This window comes from Hydra vulgaris, chromosome 05, assembly GCF_038396675.1.
Source record: "Hydra vulgaris chromosome 05, alternate assembly HydraT2T_AEP".
NCBI lineage: Eukaryota > Metazoa > Cnidaria > Hydrozoa > Anthoathecata > Hydridae > Hydra > Hydra vulgaris.
This window is the reverse complement of record NC_088924.1, coordinates 16,139,032-16,161,408: the sequence shown is the minus strand read 5'-3', so window position 1 is coordinate 16,161,408 and position 22,377 is coordinate 16,139,032. Positions and strand designations below refer to the sequence as shown.

At 28.9% G+C, this 22,377-nt stretch overlaps 1 protein-coding gene across 7 annotated transcripts in view; it reads right to left on the bottom strand.

Moving 5' to 3' along the window:
- LOC136071891 (fibroin heavy chain-like) overlaps positions 1–22,377 on the bottom strand; it is a 118,957-nt gene that overhangs the window by 90,107 nt on the left and 6,473 nt on the right. For all 7 annotated transcript variants that reach the window (XM_065797516.1, XM_065797517.1, XM_065797518.1 and 4 more), the window contains exon 2: positions 14,710–15,223. In XM_065797516.1, the coding sequence (XP_065653588.1) occupies positions 14,710–15,223 (514 nt within the window). The remainder of the gene's footprint in view (positions 1–14,709; positions 15,224–22,377) is intronic.

Here is a 22,377-nt window from a genome sequence, read left to right as displayed (position 1 = left end):
CAGAAACTAAAACACAATGGGCACTAAAAAGCACTGCAATGAAAACTGACAGAAGAAAAATAACCTCAGAAGAAACAGAACAAAATTTTGGTACAACAAATTTTCTTTATCAAAAACTGATGATTCAGCATCAAGTCATAAAGTGATAGCAGTGACGACAATTGAAAAACAGGCTATTGCTCATCAAATATCAAGAGTAGCAGCAGCAAAAAAGTTCAGCAAAAAAAAATTTTTGTATCTCTCTGTTATTTGTGTGTACGCTTTTGAAATAAACCCTCTCCTCCCAAAGAATTAAAATAGTAACTTGAGTAGGATTTTTATAAAAGTAAAACATAAAATCTTGTCTGGAAAAATTCTACATGCTACTATGAGGTGTTTAAAAAAAGCACCTAACAATAAGAAATTTTAGAAAGTATTTAACCTGAAAAAAAGAGCAACAATTTAGTGTTAGGAATTTTTCAACTTTTTTAACAAAAAAAAATAAAAGACTTGTTGAAAAACTTATATAGTTCATCTTTGGCAAATGTTAACTGCTTATCTTGTTAACTATGAAAACTATATGTTAAGATGTTTAACTACTCATTGTTAGAAGCTCATCTTGGGCAGATGTTAATTGCATCCACCTAGTCTAATTTTTTATTTTTTTATTAATGTTTTTTTTTACTATATGCGCAATGCTTATGCCAAACTTCCAAACGACAGGCGCCACCATGGAGGGTATCAACACTGAATTTGTTTTCTAACAACAGCCTCCGATTCTATTAACCAGCCTCGCATCCCTTCTTTGTCTATTAGGTTGATGTAGATTAGGGTATGGAAACCGGTAATGAGAAACTGGTTTTTACCGGTAATTTTTATTCCCAAAAATTACCGTTACCGGTTTTTTCTCAATCTATTACCGCGGTTTTAAAAATGATATTTTGTTAATTAAATAATTTGGTATTTTGCTTTCATTTTAATTTGGCAACTCCTAAAAGACGCAACACAGTGAGAGAAAGCAGTTCTTTGATGAAAAAGCAATAAACACGAAGATGACCTTCATTGCAGGAAACAATAATTCCGAGGTATGGAAGCACTTCTTACACAGCAAGGATCTGCAGCTGGCGAAATGCAAAACTTGTAGCAAAGAAATTAAGTGCAAAGGTGGATCTACCAGTGGTATGAGATCTCATCTCAAATTAATGCATCATATCGAAGCCGATGCTATGAAACAAGTATCAGCCAAAGTTGAACAAAAAGTTGGAAAAATTGATCACTTCTTCGTGACCCATACAGATTCCTTGGCAGTTGTCTTGTCCGAGTTAGACGCCATTGATGGATTACCAATTTGAGTACTGGCAAAAAGTCAACATTTAAGAGCGGCATTGGGAGCTCAAGGATACCACTTGCCAAAAGATACAAAATCGATCAATGCAATTATTATGAAGCACTGTCTTGAGGTTAAAGACATTTATAAAAAGCAGTTTGAAGAAATGAAGAAAGACAAAATTCGTTTTAGCATTACTCTTGATGAATACACATTATCTCGTAACAGAAGGTTTATTAATATTAATGTTCAAGTCAAGAATCGGCATTGGAATTTGGAAATGGTAAGAATTTTTGGCTCAATGCCAGCGGATAAAGCTGTGACCATTGTTAGAGAAAAGCTAAAAGAATTTGGAATTTGTCTGGACTCTGATATTGTGGCAGCTACAACTGATGGAGCTGCTGTAATGAAAAAATTCGGAAAAGCTATTTTACCAACCCATCAATTGTGCTTGGCACATGGCATCCACTTAGCAGTCTGTGATGTTTTATACAAAACAACTCCGGTCCAAGAAGTCATTCCTGATGTCAATGAAGAAGAAGATTTTGCACTTGATGATAATTCCATCTCTGATGACAGCGATTACAAAGATGAAGAAGGTGTTGGATTACAAGTATTATATATAATTATTTAAAAGTATAAGGCATCTAAATAAGATTATTTTTATTAAAAAAATCATCTTAATTACTGACACTTTCAGGTAGTAATTGAAAATGATCAACCCCCTGAAGTCCGTCAAGATCTGAGACACATTATTTCAAAAGTAAAATGTTGTGTACGCATGTTTCGCAAGTCCCCTGTCAAAAACGATGATATTCTTCAAACGCACGTTCTAGCTGAGTTTAAAAAAGAATTATCACTTATACTTGACTCAAAAACTAGGTGGAACAGTTTGGTGGACATGATGTCTCGATTTGTTAAGCTAAAGAAGCCTATCAAGATGTCCTTGATCGAAATTTCAAGTGAAATAAGCTTCTCCGATGAAGAATTTAACACACTTGAAGAATTGATTGCAGCCCTAGAATCAGTAAAAATGGGAACAGAAGCTTTATGTAGACGAGATGCAACATTGATTTCAAGTGATCAGATTCTGAAGTTTATTTGCCTTAAATTGAGCATGCAGAATTCAACTTTCAGCAAATAGTTATTAGAAATGTTAGTCAAAAGAATAAAGGAAAGAAGAAATCCTGATATAATAAATCTATTGATTTACTTAAACAATTCAGAGGCCTTGGACAAGCAAGGGCAAAGTACGGATGTCTTTGACAGTCCACAAATGAAATGAAATGCCCTTGCAAATACTGCTGCCAAATTATTCTGTCGTCTGTTTGAGGAGAGCTACGAAGATGAAGATAAATGGGAAGAAGAATGTCAAGAAATACCCAATATTGATGAAGGACAATCTTCCTTGGCAGAACAATTGGAACAGTCTATCAAGGATACTCTGAAGTGTCCCTCTAGTTCAAAGAGGATGAGAGTGGGCACCAGTTCCAAATCACTGTTGAAGGAAATGGCCGTTTTTGAGCTGACAAAAACTCGCACAAACAACTTAGAAATGCTGTATAATGCATTGATGGATATACCAGTAACTAGTGTTGAAGCTGAACGTTCTTTCTCAGCCGTGGTCTTTTTGTTACAAAACTCAGATCAAGCTTGAATGATAATACTCTTGAATGATACATACTTGAATGATAATACTCTTGATGCCTTATGCATTTTACGAGCTTATTTTCTGTTAAAAAAACTCAGCAATCAGCAGTAATTTCTGTATTGAATGCCTAACAACTGTGTTAAATGTTATATCAGTCAATCTATAGAATTTGAGTTTATATAAACTGTTTAAGCTCTTTTTTTGTGATATTTAACTGTAATATCTGAAAGTGGATGTATTGTTTTGAGCTTAATATGAGATTAACTTTATGTGATATAAATCTGTGTTAATTATAAGTCGGTTTGCTGCATTTCAAGCCTTTTATTTATTCCTTTGAAAAAACTTTAAATTACCGGTTTTACCGGTAATAAAAATGGCAAAAACCGGGGTTTTACCGTTACCAGTAATTATGAAAAACGGTAATAATTCCATGCCCTAATGTTGATGTAAACCAGTGTTGCACCCATGCTTCTGATTATACTCATAGATTCTTGCTTCTGCCTCCTTGATAGTGGCTATGCAACTCTTCTTGTTATCTCCTAATGTGAGTACAGCTCTAAAACTTAGTTTAATGGTTCTAAAGCAGGCTGGTAGTAAGGTTTACCGAATTCTGTGGTATCTCTAAGAAAGGTTGATTCCATCAATAGCTGTAAAATATCAGAGTATTAACAGAGCCATGTTGCACATGGATGGTGTCCCTGTAAATGCTTTTAGTGTGCATTGTCAAAGCCACATAAGGAGCTCTAAGTTACCACTTTAGGTTAATTAGCAGGACTGAGACAAATGCATAGCTCATTGCTTGGGATGCCATGCTCTATTTATGAGTTAAGTTCTCTTTAAACTTAAGTCATTCCTAAAGTATCCCAAAATATTAAACATAAAAACCATTAGCACCACCTAATTGTTTAAAATATTTTTGCAAATATTTGTGGTCTTCGAAGTAACCTGTTAATAGTTGAATCTTACCTCTTGCAAAATTCACAGCACTTGCTCATGAAATTGACGGAACAAATGGGAGGCAACGATACAATGTGCATAATGGAAAAAAATATTATTGGGGTATACGATCAGGTGAACTCAAATGGATTGAAATCAAATCAGCATAATTTACATATAAAAATTAAAAGATCCTCTACATTAAACTTGGGTATACAAAATGTTCAATCTGCTGTAAAAAAATCTGCTATCATTCATGATATAGTGCATAATCATTCTCTAGATATTTTTATACTCACTGAAACTTGGATAAAGTCAGACGACCCTACTGCAATTCAAGAAGATATGGCCCCAACAGGCTTTAAAACAATTCAGTACTGTCAATCAGATCATCGTGGAGGAGGCGTTGTAATAATATACCGGGACAACTTAAATATCAAACCACTCTCATTATTGTCTACCTGCCTGTCTTATGAACGTACATCTGCCAAACTAAATCTGGCAAATAATATCTACAATGTTATTGCTATTTACCAATCAAATCCAATCATTCCAACAAGTATTTTCTTTTTTGAATTATCTGATCTCCTAGAAGAACTTCAAAAATTATCTGGAGAAATACTTCTGTGTGGTGACTTTAACTGCCTAGGTATTACTCCAACAACCTGCAATCCTAGACTTGCTGAGATTCTAAAGACCTACAACATGATACAAAGAGTTCAATCTCCAACCCGTATATTATCTACTACCGGTATAACCAACTTGTTTGATCTAGTAATAAATTGACATGATGACATTTCACTCAACAATATTCAAGTAAATGATGAGGGTATTTCAGATCACTATATGATTCGGGTTGCACTTTATCATCAACCTTCAAATAGTAAAACTGTTTGGTTTTCAAAACGAAACTTTAGAAAACTAAACTTGTCATGCTTTATAAAAGAATTGCAAGTAATGCCATGTTGCTTATCACCTGAAAACAATGTGGATGAATATGCTGAACAAATAAGAGCAAATATAACAACTGTTCTCGATCATTTAGCACCCATTCGGAAATATTCAATGCGACCTGGGAAACATGATGATAAATGGTTATCATCAGATGCCAAGAATAAAAAAATCAAACGTCGTAAACTGGAGCGTTGTTATAAAAAACTTATCAGATAAAAAACTATATCGAATTGCATGCCGTGAGGCATCAGCAGCAATTTATAAATCCAAATGTAATCACTATAAGGCAAAACTAAATTCAGCATATGGTAATCAGAAAGAAACATGGAATATTGCCAAGAAATTACTACATTCAAATAGTTCTAAAACTAAAAACACAATACCAGAAGCAAAATGCAATAAATCAATATTTCATACACAAACTTGAAAGTATAAAAAAATACTATCCAGGAAAGGCTTGCAAAAAACCTAAAATCTAAATTCATCTCAGAGTTCCATCCCCCGGTAAATATTTTAACAACATTTGGTACAGCCACACCTACAGATGTGTCAAAAATAAACAAAACTCTCAAACATAAGACATCGTCACTTGATATTATTCCAACAAACATCCTTAAATCTTGTTCAGAACTTTTCAGCCCAATTATAGCTCACCTTGCTGACCTCTCATTCAAATCTGGAATTTTCTCAGCCTCATATAAAGTTGCTCAAATAACACCAATTCCCAAAAAATCAGGACTAGCAGAATTTGATTTATCAAATCTACGCCCAATATCAAATCTCAATACAATTTCCAAAATTCTTGAAAAGCTTGCATTATCTCGTCTTCTTCCACACGTAACTTCATCTATTAACTATTAAAGATATGCAATGACATTCTGCTAAACATTAATGATGCTTTGAACACTATTCTCCTATCTCTGGACATATCTTCAGCATTTGATACAATTGATCACAGCCTGCTGATTTACTGTATTAAAGATGAATTTGGTGTCACAGATATTGCACTAAAATGACTGACATCATACTTGCACTCTCGAAAATCTTTTGTTTCTATTGGATCAACAAAATCTAGACTAATAGCAAGTGCAACAGGAGAACCACAGGGTAGTGTATTAGGCCCATTTCTATTTTCCATGTTTGTTTCACCTATATATCATGTTATAGCTAAACTCGGTACCAATCATCATCAATATGCTGATGATACCCAACTTTATACTGTCATCAACTCAGACATAGATAGTATTAATGAAATCAATGTATGTGCTGATGCAGTAACAAAGTGGTTTCTAGAAAATGGACTTCTGCTCAACCCAAATAAACAGAAGCTGTTTTATTTGGATCTAGAAAACAAATTAGCAAGCATAAAAATGATTCAAAAATTGTTATTTCTGGAACAAGACTAACTACGATAAATTCAGTAAAAATCCTTGGTGTCACCCTAGATTCATCGCTCTCTATGAACAAGCACATAAACAACACTATTAAATCCTGCAATTACCATATTCGTGCACTTCACCATGTTCGTCCATGTCTGACTAAAAAAGCTGCAAATACAATTGCATGTGGCATTGTTGACACTCAGCTCAACTATTGTAACAGTCTTTTATCTGGTACTTATCAAAAAAATATTTAAAAACTCCAACGAATTCAAAATAGCTTATCTCGAATTGTTTTCCATTCTCCTATTCATTTAAATTCAGAAATATTGCTGAAATCTCTTCATTGGTTACCAATAAATCAAAGAATAATCTATAAGATATCAGTTAACATATATAAAATTTTATTATCTAAATCTCCTGTATATTTATTTGAACTCCTACAAGTCCGAACTTCAAAACAAAATACTAGATCATTAGACAGTTGTCAACTTACACGTCATCAACAAAAAACTTCTCTGGGCTCAAATTCTTTTTGTATGACTGCACCTCGAATTTGGAATGGTTTATCTATGAACCCGCGAAACTCAACCTCTTTAGAAACATTTTAAAAAAGACTAAAATATGAACTTTTTATAAACGCTTTTTCAAACTCATAGCCAACTTATTTTAGTGCTTCTGAATTACTTCATCACTATTGTGATTGTTGTAAATAATGGCACTTTATTCTCTAATTATTATTATTATTATTATATATGCATATATATAGGTGTACACTTGTGGTCGTCCAACATTACCAGACAACCAAATTTTGTGAAGGGCGACTAAAAGTATTCCTTTGATGCAATTAAGTTGCCCCCAAAAGGGCGACTACCAATTATCTAAAATAATAAGAAAACTACATGTTTTAAGTCAGTGTCAAAGTTTGTTTTCCGCATTTTCTATTGTTAATTAGAACATAAGAAAATTGTACGAGCATTTAAATATATTTAATAAAATACTTCCTAAATAAAAACTAAAAAGTTTTACTGTTTAAACAAAAATACTACTTTATTTTTAAATTTTTACAAATTTTATTTAAGGATTTAAAGATAAAGTAAAAAATATTGACAGGCCTTGTTAAGAAGCATTACGCAGTTTGCTTTTTTCAAAAATGTTAAAAGCAAAAATATTCCCCAAAAAACTTTTTTTGGGAAATATTTAAATTATCATTTAATATTGTTTATGTGACATTTATTCAAAAAATATCATAAAAAAAAGCATTGAGTTGCAACTTAGAATATTTTAAAAAAACAAAATGTGTTTCTTTAAAAAATTCTTCAATTCTTTGTTCAACTTTAATATTAAAAGACTTTAATTTAAATATGATTTAAAAAATTTAAATTTAGTTTGAAGGAATGTAAAATAGTAAAACGTTGAATGTAAAATTTATTTTCAAATGAATGTAAAATAGTTTTGCAATTTTTATTAAATGAGTTTTTTTCTTATAAAAAGGGAGAAGCGCGTTTGTTTAAGAGAATTCTTTTCACAAATGTTCTTTTTGTTTCTTATTAATTCAATACAAAAGTGTTAAGTTTTTTTGAATGATTTAATAAGCTCAAAACCTTTTCTAGATGCATCATACAAAATAAACCTTTGGAAAAGACAAGAACGCCAGATTTCATTGATGGCCTTAGATATTTTAAGAGCAATAGCCCTAGCTTCACCGCCACCATCTAATGCCTGCTAAAACCTTTTAGTTATAAAAGTTAACAAGCCAGCCGTAGAACAAAAGAATCAAAATCTGAATGCTAGAAATAGAAAAAAAAAATGGATTAACCTGTTTTTCTGGAATGACAGGAAGAGTTTGGCCATTAGATTCAAGAGTTGAACTACAGAAAAAGCTCTATGCAAACAGTTCCGCCTTATCTTTGGAAGAGGTAATAAGATCAGGTCAATTTATTAGAGATAGAATGCTAAACTTATCCTTGTTAATGACACTGCAAAAGATTTTTTAAAAGCCTCTAGAACCTAAATTCCTAGATATAATACCAGTTATAATAAACTGAGAATATTGGAACTTTCTGATAAAATGGAAAACGTACTATTGCTAGATAGAAAGAAATTAAGATACCATAAAGTGGTTGATATGTTGAATCTATTCAACAGAGAAAGAACTAATATTATTTTATTGGTGCTACAAAGATTTCTAAAACACTCCAATAATGAGTTACTTTAGTATGCTTGCAGATACTATAATTAAAAAAAAGTATTGATTTCTATTTGCTAAAATATTTTAAGAGAATAATAATCTCTCTATTTTGAGCCATTCTGACACTTTATGAAGTAATTTAATAATGATATTTAAATTTTCATTATGTAACATAATGAAAAAAACATAAAATCCAAACAAAATTTAAAAAAAAAATAAACAAATAATTTTTTTTTTTTGATTTCCTTACACAGAAATCTCAAATTTTTTTAAGAGAGTGGGACAATTCTTGAGTCTTTCATCATACTAGATAAATGTGTACAATTTTGTACATAAAAAAAAACGCTTTTGGTTTTGCTGATCTGGCTGAGTATGAAAAAAGCCATATAGTGAAATTATTTTATAAGGGTACTATGCTACTTTATGTGAAAATGTATGCAGTTGACCAGCCTCCACCCACATTTATCTATTAGGCTGGTATAGGTGTAAAACTGTGTTGCATTGTTTCTAGCCTAGGATAATTAATGTTTGATCATGAGATTTTTTTTGTATCTTCATGATAGTAATTATGCAAATTTTCTGGTTGTCTCTTGATGAGGGTACAGCTCTAAAAGTCACTTTAATGATTCTGAGGTTGGGTGAAAGCAAGATTTCCTGAATTCTGCATAGCTTTCAAAAAGGTTGATAGCATCAACAGCTGTAAAATATCAGAGTATTAACAGTGCCATGTTGCAAATTGATGGTGACCCTGTTAGTGCTTGAATTGAAAAATTCACCTACCTTGCTTTTTTAAAAAAAAAAAAAAAAAAAAAAAAAAAATATATATATATATATATATATATATATATATATATATATGTATATATATATATATATATATATATATATATATATATATATATATATATATATGCGGTAGTGGTGTAGTGGTAGAGCGCTCGCTTCTTAAGCGAGAGTTTCTGAGTTTGATTCCCACCACGTCCCTGGTAGTACTATGCTCAACTTGTTTCTCCGCGCAGCGGCCTTGTTTGTCAAGGTTCGTGTTTCGGAGTTATAGAGTTAGGAGAGGGTTATAACCACAAGTAGCCTCCTCATCTGTAGTGGCCTTCTTGGCCTTGGGGAAGTGAATTACAAAAAAAATATATATATATCATACTTTTTAAATACTAATTGATTCCTAACAAGGCCGCAAGCAACTACTATTACTGAGTTAGAAGATACTAGAAAACAAAAAATAGTGGTAAAAAGCAAGGAAACAGTTGATAAAAAACTTGAAAAGTTGAAAGTTATATGAGTCAGGAAAACTTAAAGATGAAAAAGAGTTCTGAAGCATTAAAGTACAGGGTAAAAACTAGATGAAGAAAAGTTTTTAAAACGTGATGAAACAGATACAATAAATAATGCATCTTTGCTGAATGACAAACCAAGCAAGAATGAGTTTTGCTTGATGGAACTAGAGACATCTTCTTGCGCAGCAATCGTGATGGTATTTGTAGAAAAGAGAAAGAGATGCAACATAGAGAATGACAATAATAGAGAGGCTCAAGCATGGTAGATAAAGCAAGTCTAAATACTTTTACAATGGATTTTTGGACCTCATCTAGAAGGAAATGAACATCATTAAAAGAACCAGACTAGTTATGACAAAAGTATTCCATACAGAAATGAATACAAAATTTGTAGAGGTAGAGAATGAAATCAGGAGTAAGATAAAAGAGAGCATGATAAAAAGAAGCAAAATTAGCACATGCTAACTTTATAATGGATTGTATATATAGTTTTCATGAGCGGTCATTAGTAATCCAAGGAGATGCAATGAAGAGGACTCGGTGAGAAGGTTCCCAAGATAAGCATGATGGCAGTATTGCAAAAGTTGAAGAACTGAAGAAACAAGAAGAATAATGAGAATTAAAGAGATTTCTAAAAAACACTTTTCTAAGACAATGATTGGAATGTTGTCTGCATCACAAGCTTTTTAAAAACTTAATTTAGAAATGACTTTAGCAGCAGAAGCAATATAATTCAAAAGTCAATTTAGAAAAAAAAGTTCTTTGCAAATACCTCTGCCTTATTCTTGGGGGAGGTAATAAGCTCAGACCCATCAATTAAAGCTAAAGTGTTCAACTTACCTTTGTTAATGACACTTTTAAAGATTTTCCAAAAGCCTCTAGAGCCTGATTTCATAGATAAAATTTAGATTGCAAGATTTAGTAAATTAGGAATGGAGTTTAGCATCAGACATTACTTTTTTACATTGGTTTCTTGCCATAATAAAAAGGCATTTGTGAAAATGATTTTTAAAAATGATTGTGATTAGATATAGCTGCACAAAAAGGTGAAAACATGAAGTAGAATTAAAGGATACATGGAACCAAGTGATTACGTAGAAGGCGCATTTATTAGCAGAGGGAGAAAAGATATCAGACCAAGAACTGTCATGAAGAAAATTACAATAAGTACCCCGGTCAGCTTTAGGGTTGTAGTAAATAGCACAATGATAGAGTTCCAAGAAAAAGTATGAGATAAAAGATTTATAGAGATCAATGCATAGTAGGAACCACCTAAAGGAGAACAAGGAGAACACAATATAGGGTCAGGGATAAGACTCGAGGAGTGAAGTTAAGTGAATAATGTTGTCTGAAAAACGAGTCACAAAGCTAACTATCTGAGTAAGGGATTGAGAAACACAGAAGTTATAAGATTGTGCCAGTGAAGTTATGAGATTGTGCCAGTGCCAGCAGGGTCAGTGGTGTAAGTGTTTAGCCATTCATTTTGATAAGCAGTAAAGTCATTAATAACAACAACAGAAGGCAGACGAATAAAGAGAAGGGAATTATAAAGAATAAAAAAAAAGGTAATTTGAGTAAAGAGGTGTTAAGCAGAAACACATAAAAGCATGGTCAAAGGATCCAAACCTGATTTTTCAACAAATAGGTAAATTGTTGCATAGGTTATACACCGAAGCCAAGCTTTGTAGTGTAATGATAAATAAAGTCTTTGCAAACCAAGGATAGTAGTCATTAGTACTGAGATCAAAAGAAGAAACAGCCAAATTCAAATTAGTCTTACAAAGAGTGACTAAGACTGATTAATTTTTTACTTACATATACTGCACTTTTGTTTTAAATAAATCAAATTTGGTAAAAACTAGGGTGATAACTTTTTACCTTTTTTTCTCAAAAATTATTTCCTGAAGCACGAATATATGAACTTTTGCCTATTAATGACTAAAATGATCTTTATTTCAATCAAATATTGAAAAAGATCACGCACAAATCAATCCTCCTTTTTGTACCAAATGCTCTTTGTTTCACAAAAATTTTGCTTTTTAAAATAAAGCAAAATATTTGTTTTTTACTCTGAACTTCTTTGTTTTACAAAAATAAACCCCCCTAAAAAATTTCACGCTATTGTCCTGAGAGAATTGTTAGGAATTTTCCAGAATATGGTAGAACGCTGTGCATTCGAGAAGCTCCTGTAGAGCTGTAAAATTTTCTTAGCTGTTTTGCAGTGTGGTATAAACTGATATATAAGTGAGGTGTTCGAAGTGGATAGTTAAGTTTAAATTAGCTTAACTTTGTGTCAACACTATTATTGCTTATTTAAAAAAGATCTTGTATTATTTGGTGAGCTAAACTGATATTTGTGCTTTATAAACAAACATATAACTGTGCATATAATATTTCATTAGTGTCTTTACGTTTTGGCCTTTTCTATTTCAGTTGCAGAGTAGAATAAAACATGTCATTTAAAAGGAGATCTTTTAACAACAAGTAGAACAAGGAAACTTGAACAAAGAACTTAATACAGTTTTAAGCACCATCAAGAAGAGACAAAGTGAAAATTTAGGAAGCATCCTAGAGTGAAAGGAGTTGCATGCCCCAGAAAAACCAAGTCACTGGACGTTTCAAATTTCTTGAATCCACCACCAAAGAACAGAGAGAGAGAACCAGTGTAATTATTAATGAGCTTAAAGCCCTATGGAGCAAAACAAAGAAACTTTCTGCATGTATCTGATCATATCATTTGTGCAAAATTAGCAAAACATTTGAAAGACTATGAGCACTGCAGAATGAAACAAAACTTTAATCCATTAAATGAACTATTTGACATCATTAAGGTTAAAGGTGAATTGTTGTACAAAGAGGATGAAAATCTGTATAAACTGCAAATTGAGAGCCTAAGTTGGTTATTCCACTGACAAACCTGTTAGTGCCAAAACCATCCACTCATCTAAGCGAAAGAGAGGCAATCAAAGTGACATTGTTAACAGTTACCAGCTCAGTGCCACCTGATTGGTCAAATCTTGATCTATTCATGTGAGCCATTCTAATCTTTCTTGCTATTATTCTGCCTGAAACCTATAACAGGCTGCATAAAGTCTGTTCATTCATTTCCTACTCATAGACTGACCATTTGTTTAGCAGTCAAATGTTCCACACTGAAGATTTTGATGAACTATCTGTAGTGCTGAATGACTATCCAAAAGGTCTCAGATGCTTGCAAAAAAACTGGAAAACATACAAATCTTTAATCAACATAGCCCAAAGCAACCAGTGCTGTGAGTGTGTGATCAAAGTTTTCCAAGACCTGTATGACTCCTGCTACAACAAGGACAACCTCCCACTAAGATTCATCTTACCCAATGAAACTATTGTAAATAATTGACTTGTATGTTTGATGATTCTATAAAATGTTGCATATATGTGACTCTGAAGCTTGTGTTCAATTGAAGCTGCTTATAGGGACCTCAAAAATTAGGCAAAATTTCTTCGCTTTTTTAAAATTCTTAAAAATGTAACTTTAATACATATAAGGATTGTTTTTTTAATTTAAAATATGTTTTTTTTTTTTCTTTTAATAGACTGAATTATTTAGAATAAGGCATTGTGATAGTAATTTACTAATTATTTAGCCATAAACACAGCATACACACTTACACATGCAGCATAAGGAATACACTCAAATTTAAATTAATAACGTTACTAAAGGGGTGCTAACATTGGGTTATGACTGAATAGTAGACTTTTGGTTCAAGTCGCTGAAGTATCAGTTCTACAGTTATGACAAAAAAAGATACAAGTAGATAACTAAAATCTGAAGTAGATAATTACAGTGCAAAAAAAGATCTTTTTTCATTAGATCTCTTTTGAATTTTTTTAAGAAAAGAATTCATAAGAGTTTAAATAAAAAAATTAAGCATTTTGAAAATAAGTAAAAAAGTGAAGCAGTGAAAATTAAAAAAAAAAATAGGAGTATCCACAAACATTTTTTTGTTCATTTTTTTTTTAATTTTCACAAACATAGAATTTAGGCTCTTTTATATATAATTAAACAAACTTTAAATTCCAGCTCTCTAATAAATTGCATAAGAGCCTAACCAAAATTACTTTTTAAATTACAGGTATTATTAATATTTAAAAAGAATTATAATGTAAAATTAAAATTAAAAAGGTATAAAAATAAACTTTAATGGTCTTGATAAACAAAAAATTTTAAAAACATAAAAAAAATTGTAATTCTAAAAAAAAATTCAACTAGCAATGAGTAAAAAATACAGTATATAAATTCTTTGTCAAAATCAATCTTAATAATCTATATACAAATTTAACCATAAACAATCCTTTGTACATAAAAAAATATTGAAAAGAAGTAATCCAAGTGAAATTTAATTAAGATTCAAAAGTTAAATGTATGAATAATTTTTAATAATAATTGACTATTTAACAAATTTGATTGTCTACAACAGGAGGAATTATTATTTGAAATATTTCTTGTAGGATATGCTTACAAGAGAAAATTGCTATAATAACCAAACCAAAAAATTTAATTTAAAATAGATCAAAACTATTATCTTAAAAAAAAAAGGTTCTTTTTAAAAAAAATTAAAAAACATAAAAATAAATAATGCAATTTAAATCTACAAACTAATAGTTTCCATTCCTCTATAAAAATTTTACAAATTTAAAGTTAATTTTTCTAAATTAGAAACTCAGTCTTGGATATATATAGTTAAATAAGTGTTCATTATTAAATTATTATTTATTATACATGAAACTACTATTATTATCCTTATTACTAGTTGTAGGATTAATACAGTATTAACAATAATACTAATAAAAACAATAACATTAACAACACTATAAATAATAATTATAAAAACTATAATATTAGTTATAATACTATTATTAGTACTAAAATTAAAAACTATTAGTATTATAATACTAATGCTGCAAACAAACAGGCAATACTGCGAACAACAGGAAATATTCAAAAAGTATTACAAACAAACCTCTGAATCATGGCTGCTTATAAATTCCTCTGTAACATTTTTATTTTCTGGTAAATTGGGATTGCTGTTATTAAAACCTCTTTTCATATCACGTGATTTATATAAAATGTAATCAGGATCCATTTCCATTGATCCAAGCTCCATTCCATCTGTATTGTGAACGTTATTAAAAAACTCGTTTTGAATTTTACTATTTGTTTTAATTAATTGGTTTTTAAGCATACTTTTTGGTATGAAGGAGCGCAAAAAATCTTTTGATGCAGTGTCAAAGTTATCGAAATCTCCATCAGAATCAAAAAAAAAAGTTTCTTTTTCTTTATTAGGATTAAATGCTCCAAAAGCAGATTTAGGTACTGAATAAGACAATGTCTGTTTACCTTCATATTTATTTGAAAAACTATCACTATTATGACTGGTGTGTTCAAATGTAGCATTTATATGACTTTTTTTATTTTTGTGAAATTTGCAATCTGTATAAGATATGGCGAATAATATAAGAGAAACAATTCCAAAACTAAATAAAACATATTTATATCAATTTTTGCCATCATAAAAAAAAAATTATATATATTAGATATATTTTTCTTTTTTTTATTTCTCTCTTTATTTTAACATAATAAATAGTGTCTATTTTAATTTTAACATAATAAATAACAAAATCAACTAAAATTATCATCTAATAATGTTTATTAGTATGGATGAGCCAGTTTAATTTGTCACACTTTGCACCTTTTAGACTGCTTATATGTTATTTTTAGTTAAATTTAAGCAAACTTTTCACAAAAATAATTTAACTATTTGCAATAGCTATTACAATATTTTATGACACTGTGTTAAATAAAATTATCTGTAAAATTATTTTCTAAGTAAATAACAAAAAATAACAAAGAAAAAAATAACAAAGACTGTGACTATCCAAAAGAGAACTCTTTTGGATAGTCATTTCTTGATATGTAACAACCAACAACTTAATTTTTTTAATAAATTTCTGATAATAAAGTTATAAACAATTTATAGCAATAATAAAGTAATTATTTATGTATCAAAGTATAACACAACTTATGATAATTTTTTTTTTTAATTTTTAAACTCACTTTTTGCAAACGTGAAATTGAACTCAGTTTTTTCTTGAACTGCTTGATGATGAGCAAATGATTAAAAAGGGTACTCCTTATTTTCAATTAAGTATCTGCCTTTTTTTTTTGGAAGATTCTACTTTAATCATTTCTTTACAGCCATTCACAAAAATTTAACTTTAATAAATTTTAATTTAAAATAACAACTAATTTTAACTTAGCTAGTTTTAGTCTTAAAAGTAGCTTTTTTTTTATCATTAGCAAGCCATGCTTTGACAAGCCAGTTAGTTAAACTCATAGTTAAATGGTTTCTCCTACGTTTTTTTGATTAACTGGTATACAAATGAATACTTTAAACCTTTTATTTGATAGTTCCAGCTGAATTGAAAAAGGTATGCAGACTTTTTCAGAATAGATTAGGACAATCAGTTACATAATTAGCTCAAATGTCAATTTCAGAAGAAATACCTGAACTTATTCTTTATATATATATATATGCTTTAGCAAAATTACTTGAATATTGTTCGAAGACGCACCCTGTGAAAATGCAATTCTTTAAATTTATGCAATATTATAACACAACATAAAGTGTAATAGTTTTTTTTTTTCATAATTCATTAACAACTATTAAGTTACAGCATAGTTTATATAATTTTTGAGTGAATCCTAAACTCACTCATATAACAGCTAAAATTTGTGTATGAAATGTCGTGGCAAGCATAATTAATTCTTTATTTTTTTTGCCTCAAAACCTCAATGTTTAATACTGCAAAAGACAGATTCCATAAATGTCAATTAGCAATAAAGAATGCATCTTTAGTGCATGTTATATTGCATAAAAATGTTGCACAAATTTGACAAAGTTTTTTTCTTTTATCAGACTACTTGATTTGGAATCTCCTGCACTTTCTATGGGTGCTCCTATTAGGAAATGTAAGATAACATTTTTACAAGAAAAAATTAAAAGTAGAATATACTATAAAAAAATTATTACATAAATACTATTAAATATCATTTGGTGAGAATTAGTAGCTATAAAGACGTTGCATATTTTTGAAAAATAATAAAATATTTATATTAGAACTGTTTGCTTAACTTAATCTAGTAGCTTCAGGTAAATTAGTAAAATAAGATTTGAAAACTATTAATTAATCAAATATTATTATTTTAATTGCAAGCTGGAAAGCAAGCTTGTATTACTTCTGTAAAAGGTAACTTATAATAAATTTAGGTAGGTGATCAGCTCTTTTTTTACTGTGCCTGGCAAAATAAGTCAACTTTTTTATCCAGTATTCACGTTGATGGATTCTCAGCTTTAGTCAATTAACTCTAATTTAGAACCATGTAATAGGATTGCAAAAGAAATTTTTAAATAGACATTATACTTAAATAGACATTATGCTTAAATAGACTTTATACTTATCTTTAAATCTTTCAATAATATTTTAATCTTTAACATTATCATATCTGCAGAAGTATAACTATATTTAGTTTTTCTTTAAACATTTTGTAACATTATTTTACTAAGCTAAGAACAATTCTACACATGTTCATTAACATTCATACATGTTTTTTTTTGGAGCTATAACAAAAAAGTTTTCTTTGATTTCTTTTCTTATTACTTTCAATTATTATTGTAACATCTGGTTACTTTATTAAAAAAATCAAAGCATAAAATAATATATTGAATTATAAGAAAATAGTAACAAAATGACTTTAAAGTATCTGACTTTGAAATTAGGCAGTTTACACAATTTTGTGTAAAAAAAATAAAAGGTCACAAGTTCATAGGATATAAAATTAAGAAATCAAATTCTTGAATACATATACATTCTTAGCTGGCATGGAAAAGTCATGGTTTATGGGCAAAATATATAATACATGTATACACATTATATATATATATATATATATATATATATATATATATATATATATATATATATATATATATATATATATATATATATATATATATATATATATATATATATATATATATATATATATACATATATATATATATATATATATATTTATATATATATATATATATATTTATATATATATATATATATATATATATATATATATTTATATATATATATTTTTATATATATATATTTATATATATATATATATATATATTTATATATATATATATATATATATATATATATATATATATATATATATATATATATATATATATATATAAATATGTATATATATATAAATATGTATATATATATAAATATATATATATATATTTATATATATATATATATATATTTATATATATATATATATATATATATATTTATATATATAAATATATATATATTTATATATATATATGCTGCTACATCGACTATCTAATAGCCTGCTGTTACAAGAAAGTGCTGCTACATTGACTGAGGGTTTGGCATGGGGCAGCAATTTTCTTTTATTATCTCAATTAACATTCCTAATGTTTAAAAAGCCTCCACGCAACAAGCCCAACAAATGTATACTTTTAAAAACAAAATAAAACAATAAACAAACATAAACTAATAAAATGTAATAGACTTATTTTCTTTGTTTTCTTATGATTTTATTCTTAAAAATTTACAATCATTCCATATTCACGCTTCATGATATGAACTCGTAGTGTGCCTAAGGTTTGCTTTAATTTTGTTCAACAAAAGTTTACAATATAATAACAAAAGGTAATGGACCCCAAATGCCAAAGGTATTTAAGAATATTTTTTTAAAAGACTTTGAATAATTTAAAACATTAGCTTTGATTATAAATAGAGTTCTTTAAACTGCTTATTGTTTCTAATAAGGCTTTATAAAACCAATAAAGTGTGTTAATTTAGTTAAGCACTATAAAGACTTGTTTTTAATTATATCGTCATTTCTAAAACATTAATACTGTCATTTTAAATTTGATAAAAAGTTAATAAGAGATAATTTCGGGAGTAACGTAATGTTAGACTTTATAATGATTACTTAATTATTATATTGGCTCTAGGTAAACAATTTGATTAGGAGAAATAAAAATCATCTAGTACAATACTAATTTATTCATTAAATTGCACACTAAAAAAAATTAACTTCAAAGTCATTAATGTTCTCTGCTAATAAAGAGTCTACAATATTAGTTTTGTACATTATTTCTGAAGTAAAATTTGTTAGTATTTTTTACTTATATTTTAATTTTTTTTTATCCAAATGTGGGGCATCTTTAATTATAAAGGTTTAGTTAAACATTTGATCGGATGTAAGATAATAAAACTATTTGTAATGTATTTTTCTTTAGGCTTCAGCTACATAAAGTTTATGTAGTTGTATGTTTATGATAAACATATTGTACTTGTAGCTTAAAAATTGATATTATACAGCTTCTTGTTTGTTTGTTTTTTGTGTTTTTTTTTCTATTATACTTTTCATTATTAATGTGGAATAAATTTAACAATAGTCATAAAAAATAGATCTATTTCTTTATAAGAAATAGATCTATTTCTTATGACTATGATTTAACTTAATATCACTTCCTAATGAATGGGAATTTTATTCAACAACAACATTGGCATTGGCAACGCGACAAATGCATCGGTCGTTGATCCGCGTAAAGATGACGTCGTGCGGTATTTTAAAACCGTACAGGCTGAGAGTAAGAAAATTTATACGCGAGTTAATACTGTTGAAATAGAGGCATGTGAAAATAAAAATGAGCATTTGAGCATGGAGGTATTTGTTAAAATATAAAATAAAAATGAAAAAGAGCTATTTCCAAAATGAATATTGGAATAGTGATAATCTTTTGTTATTATCAATATAAGAAATTCATTATATTTCAGTATACCTTTAAATATTTGAAAGCTATAAAAACTTACTTAAACAAAAAAAAATTTCGCTATCAAAAATCTCAATATTTTTATAAAGTCTATCATGTTAAGGAGTAGTGTTGTTATCGACTTCGACTGAATCGACTCAAAGTTGGCTTGTCGAAAGTCAAAATTAGTCGACTTAAAAAAATCTAATAGTCAGTTTAATCGACTATGGACTTCCTACGAATCGCGATTTAATTGAGTAAAAATCTTAAAATCCTTATATCTTTTTATTTTAACTTTTCAACTGATTTTCAATCTTTAATTTTTGTTTATCAATTTCATAACAATAACTAGTTTTTTGTTTACTCTCTTAAAGTTTCATCTAATTCATCGTATTATATTTATTAGCATTATTTACACTTAATTAAACGTTCGATTATGTTTCATTATTTTTTTTTCTTTTGTATACTTGATGCTTGTGATTTTCATTTCATAGAGGACAGTTTCAAGCTGGCTCGGGGGGCCCTAGAGCAAAATTAAATTTTAAAGCTACAAAATCTAAATGTCTTTTATGCAATCACATTGTAAATATGATTGAATAGACTTTTTAATATTTAGCAAGTATTTAAGACGGTCTAAATCATTGGTCTAGTTATAAATTGTCTCGTTACTCGTATTGCTTTGTTCCATTATTATTTAATGATTTGATGTTGAAAAATAAAAAACGAATATAAATGACTTTATTATTTAATCGCAATTATTTCAAAAAAAAAAAGCTAATTGCGTTATCATTGACATTTAGTCAAAAATGTCAATGATAACGCAAATGTTAATGATCAACGCAATCATAATTTTATTAAGCAGCCCATTTTTTAAACAAATCTGTTTCAATTTTGTATTGATAATCGCGGATCATTCGTATGGAATTAAATAGTTATAAAAAATTTTACTGAGGATTTTATTCATCAAAGTAACTACTTTTCTTTTAAACGAAAGCTTAAAGAACTCATTTTTACAATGGAAGATTTAACAATATACTTCTGACATTTTTTAGCGATCTTCCTTTTTACCCTCTATTTAAATATGAATTTATAAAAATTATATATGTATCATTGATAACTGTAATCTACATATATCATAGATATAATGCATCTTGCATTTATAACGGAATATTTTAAGTCTTTTACTTCGTTACTTATTTTTTTATCTTGTAAATATCTTATAAATTTTAACGTAGACATTTCTTAGCGGTACTCGACGACAAGACCGTATGGTCTTCTACAAGTCCCCGCGTTCGTTTACTTTTTAATAACGATCATTATATATATATATATTTTTATATACTTTTATTATATTATATATTTGTATTTTATATATTGTGATGAAAAGCTTATTTAAAATGTAATAAAAATAATTAAAAAAAAAAAAAATCTATAAGTCGGTAACTTTAGGAAATATATTAGTTGATTTAAACAGATAAAAGCTCATTACAAGTGTTGTTACAACTTTTAAATAGTTCGGCAGTCGAACTATTTAAAAGTTGTAACAACACTTGTAATGAGCTTTTATCTGTTGTTAAATTAAAGAAATGGAAGAAAAAAGTGCATGTGTTAAAACACTAAAAGTTCTATAAATGCGTTTCTCGTAAAATTTAACTTTGCTGTTTTATGAAGCATACTCTATACAAAAATTATATAAAGTTGCACGAGACTAATGAAGTTCTTTATGCAATAAAGTTCTTTATTACACTTTGAAAGCTCAATACTTAAGCTGGTGCAAGGGTTGTTGTAAGCACGTTGCTGTATCTTAAAACCAATTTGTTGATTATAAAGAGTTAAATATTGAAGTTTTTGAAGTGATGTTCAACAAAACTAGCTTGGACGTTCCGTGTGAATTAGGTCTGCAATTGTCCTTCTTTTTCCGGAGGAAAACAAAATGAAAATATTTACTTTATTCAGCTTAGCGCGGCTCTCTCCAACGGAAAAAAAAAGACAATTGCAAACCTCATGTGAATTGATGAACTCTAAAGCGATTTTATTTTCAAACTAAATTTTGAAAAGGCTTATGAGTAAATCTTGAAATTGTAGATTCAACATAAATTTTTAACTATACAACTTTTTTATTTCTAACTCCACTAAGGTTGTTACGTTAGGAGTTATTCATTTAGGTAGTAACTTTAAGGTTATCCCTCTCGGATTGTGGTGGAGAGAATAAGGCATTAGATAGAGGCGGAGAGGTTAAGGCCACTGCTCTCGACATTTCTAAAGTCTTTAATAAACTTTGGCAAGCTTTGTCTTCTCCATAAGCTCTCTTTTTTTACGGTGTATCAGGTAACATCTTTAAGATTATCGAATCCTTTCTTACCAATCGTAGTATAAAAGTTTTTCTCGATGAACAGCTTCTTCATTTCCTGTAATTTCAGGAATTCTTCAAGGTTCTATCCTTGACCCTCTTTTTAATTTAAATTACCAATACCCATGAAATTCTCACATCTAATGTGGCATTTTTTCCTTATGATACTACCATTTATACTTGTCTTGATATTTTTATCCATCACTCTTTGATTGCTTGGAGGCCTTTTAGCCATCACTCTTTGATTGCTTGGAGGGGGCATTTAAGCTTAAAAAGGATCTTACTTCTGCTATAGCATGGGGTTGTCAATTTCTTTCAGCTAATTGTTATAACAAAAATTTAGATCTGCTCCTATATTTATTAACGGTAATGTATCTGATGAGCCATCTTCCCTTAGTTTTCTAGGATTAACTCTTACTTCT